Source organism: Stegastes partitus, unplaced genomic scaffold, assembly GCF_000690725.1.
Source record: "Stegastes partitus isolate 25-593 unplaced genomic scaffold, Stegastes_partitus-1.0.2 Scaffold2007, whole genome shotgun sequence".
NCBI lineage: Eukaryota > Metazoa > Chordata > Actinopteri > Pomacentridae > Stegastes > Stegastes partitus.
Window position 1 is genome coordinate 116,145 of NW_007579738.1, and position 1,944 is coordinate 118,088.

Here is a 1,944-nt window from a genome sequence, read left to right on the forward strand (position 1 = left end):
ACAAAAAATCTTCAATTTCTTAAATTATTTTTAGGCAAAAAATCTAAAAAACCAGGACATCCAACACAGGAGAACATGGAGGCTCCACGTGGTTTAGATGTTCTACTATTTATATATAAAGTTGCGTCTATAGAATATAAATACAGCCTGATTCCATGAATCTGTTGGTTGCAGCTACGCATGTTTTATTGTTTTACCAAATCTGGTGCAAACAAGTTTGTTTTTAACAGGAAGAATAAATAGATTTTAATAAACTATGACAATTCAAGCAGGTTTTGGGGTTCAGAGGGTTAATTGATTGGTCGCCAACGAATTCATTTATTTGTCGTTTTTACAATCGACTAATCGTTTTGATTCATTTCTAATTAAAAACATATAAATTCTGTGATTTCAGCTTCTTCAGTGAATGTTTTCTGGTTTCTTTTTGCCTCTGTGACACTAAACCGAACATCTTTGGACTAAACAGGACGTCTGAGGAAACTCTGATCCACATTTTTCATCATTTTTTGACTTTTTAGAAACCAAACCTCCGATCAATTGATCCAGAAAATAACTGTCAGATAAATCAACAATGGAAACAATCAGTGTTTGCAGCTCTGGTGTCTAATTGTGTTCAATGATTAGATTAAAAGAAATGAGTTATTCTCATAAACACAGAAAGAAATCTGATGAGGTTGAGTTATTTCACCGTAGAGTTATCAGTGTTTTAATAATTGGTGGATTGTTTTGTGTTTAATACGCCAGAAAACTGAAACACCAATAAAATACCAAAACGTTGTCGCCTCTGATTTTGGGAAACACGAGCAAGTCGTGGAGCTGCACCGTTTGTTTTCTTGTTCCACATTAAAGCTGCCACTCTGAGCCTAACTCCTCCTGACTTGATCATCTCTCGGTGTTTGACGAAGCTCCTGCTCATCGTTAGCGTCTCTCTGAAGCTCTTTGTTAACGCAGCGTCGCCTCCCGAACACCGATCCGACTCCGCAACAACCTTTGATATTTAATTAAAACCTTCCCATTGTGTTGTTTCTGTTTGCCTCGCACTAATTTCACCTCTCGTTTGCGTAAACTTTGCTAATTAAAGGCGTCGGTAATGAAATGTCAGCGTCGCCCACACAGATCGGGCTCTTCTTCTTCTTCTTCTTCTGTCTGCCGGCGGCGGCGGCGGCGGCGTCTCCACGTTCAGCGGTAAACAAACCTCTCAGCTCCTCCGTCTGGTGAAGCCACATGAAGGTCACGAGTTTGAGGACGGAAACGGCATCACGACACGACACTGGATGTGGGCGGCTCGGTGGAAGCGGTGGGTCGGTTAGTGTTTGGCCTCTCGGGGGTAGAACTCGGCCAAGGTGCTCTGAGGAATCCTCTTCAGCATCTCTTTGGGGAAAATCCTCATGAGCTGCCATCCGATGTCCAGAGTCTCAAACACGCTCCGGTTCTCGTAGGCACCTGCACAACAAACAGAACAACGTCAGTACTTCAGGTTGATTGAAGCAGCACTGAGCCAGAGTTGGTCTCAACCAGCCTGAATATCTACAATTCTACCAGATTATTGTCAATACAACTCTGTCGGGTTCCACAGGGATCAGGAGTGAACAGAACTCTTCAGGTCCAGACTCCAATTCTCAGTTGGACTGAGGTCTGGACTCTGACTGGGCCTCCAGAACTTCACCTTGTTATCTTTAAACCATTTCTGTAGAGCTTTGGCTGTTTGCTGTTTGCCACCGTGCATCACAGTGGGGATGATGTGTTTGGTGTCCAACAAATATAGCGTCTACTCTGTTGGACAAAAGCTCCATCTTGGTCTCCTCAGACCAGAGAACCTTCTTCCAGGTGACTTCAGAGTCTCCACATGTCTTCTGGTGAACTCTAGTCCAGATTTAATCTGAGCTTTTTCCATCAGAGTCTTTCTCTTTGTCTCCATAAAGCTTTGATGGTGAAGAACAGACA

The 1,944-nt window shown here is 42.8% G+C and overlaps 1 protein-coding gene across 1 annotated transcript in view; it reads right to left on the reverse strand.

Annotated features, from left to right (window-relative positions):
- The window catches only part of LOC103373542 (V-type proton ATPase subunit B, brain isoform-like), a 20,081-nt gene that overhangs the window by 1,109 nt on the left and 17,028 nt on the right, over positions 1-1,944 (reverse strand). Inside the window, 1 exon segment of the mRNA XM_008303445.1 lies at positions 1,318-1,443. Coding sequence (XP_008301667.1) covers positions 1,318-1,443 — 126 coding nt within the window.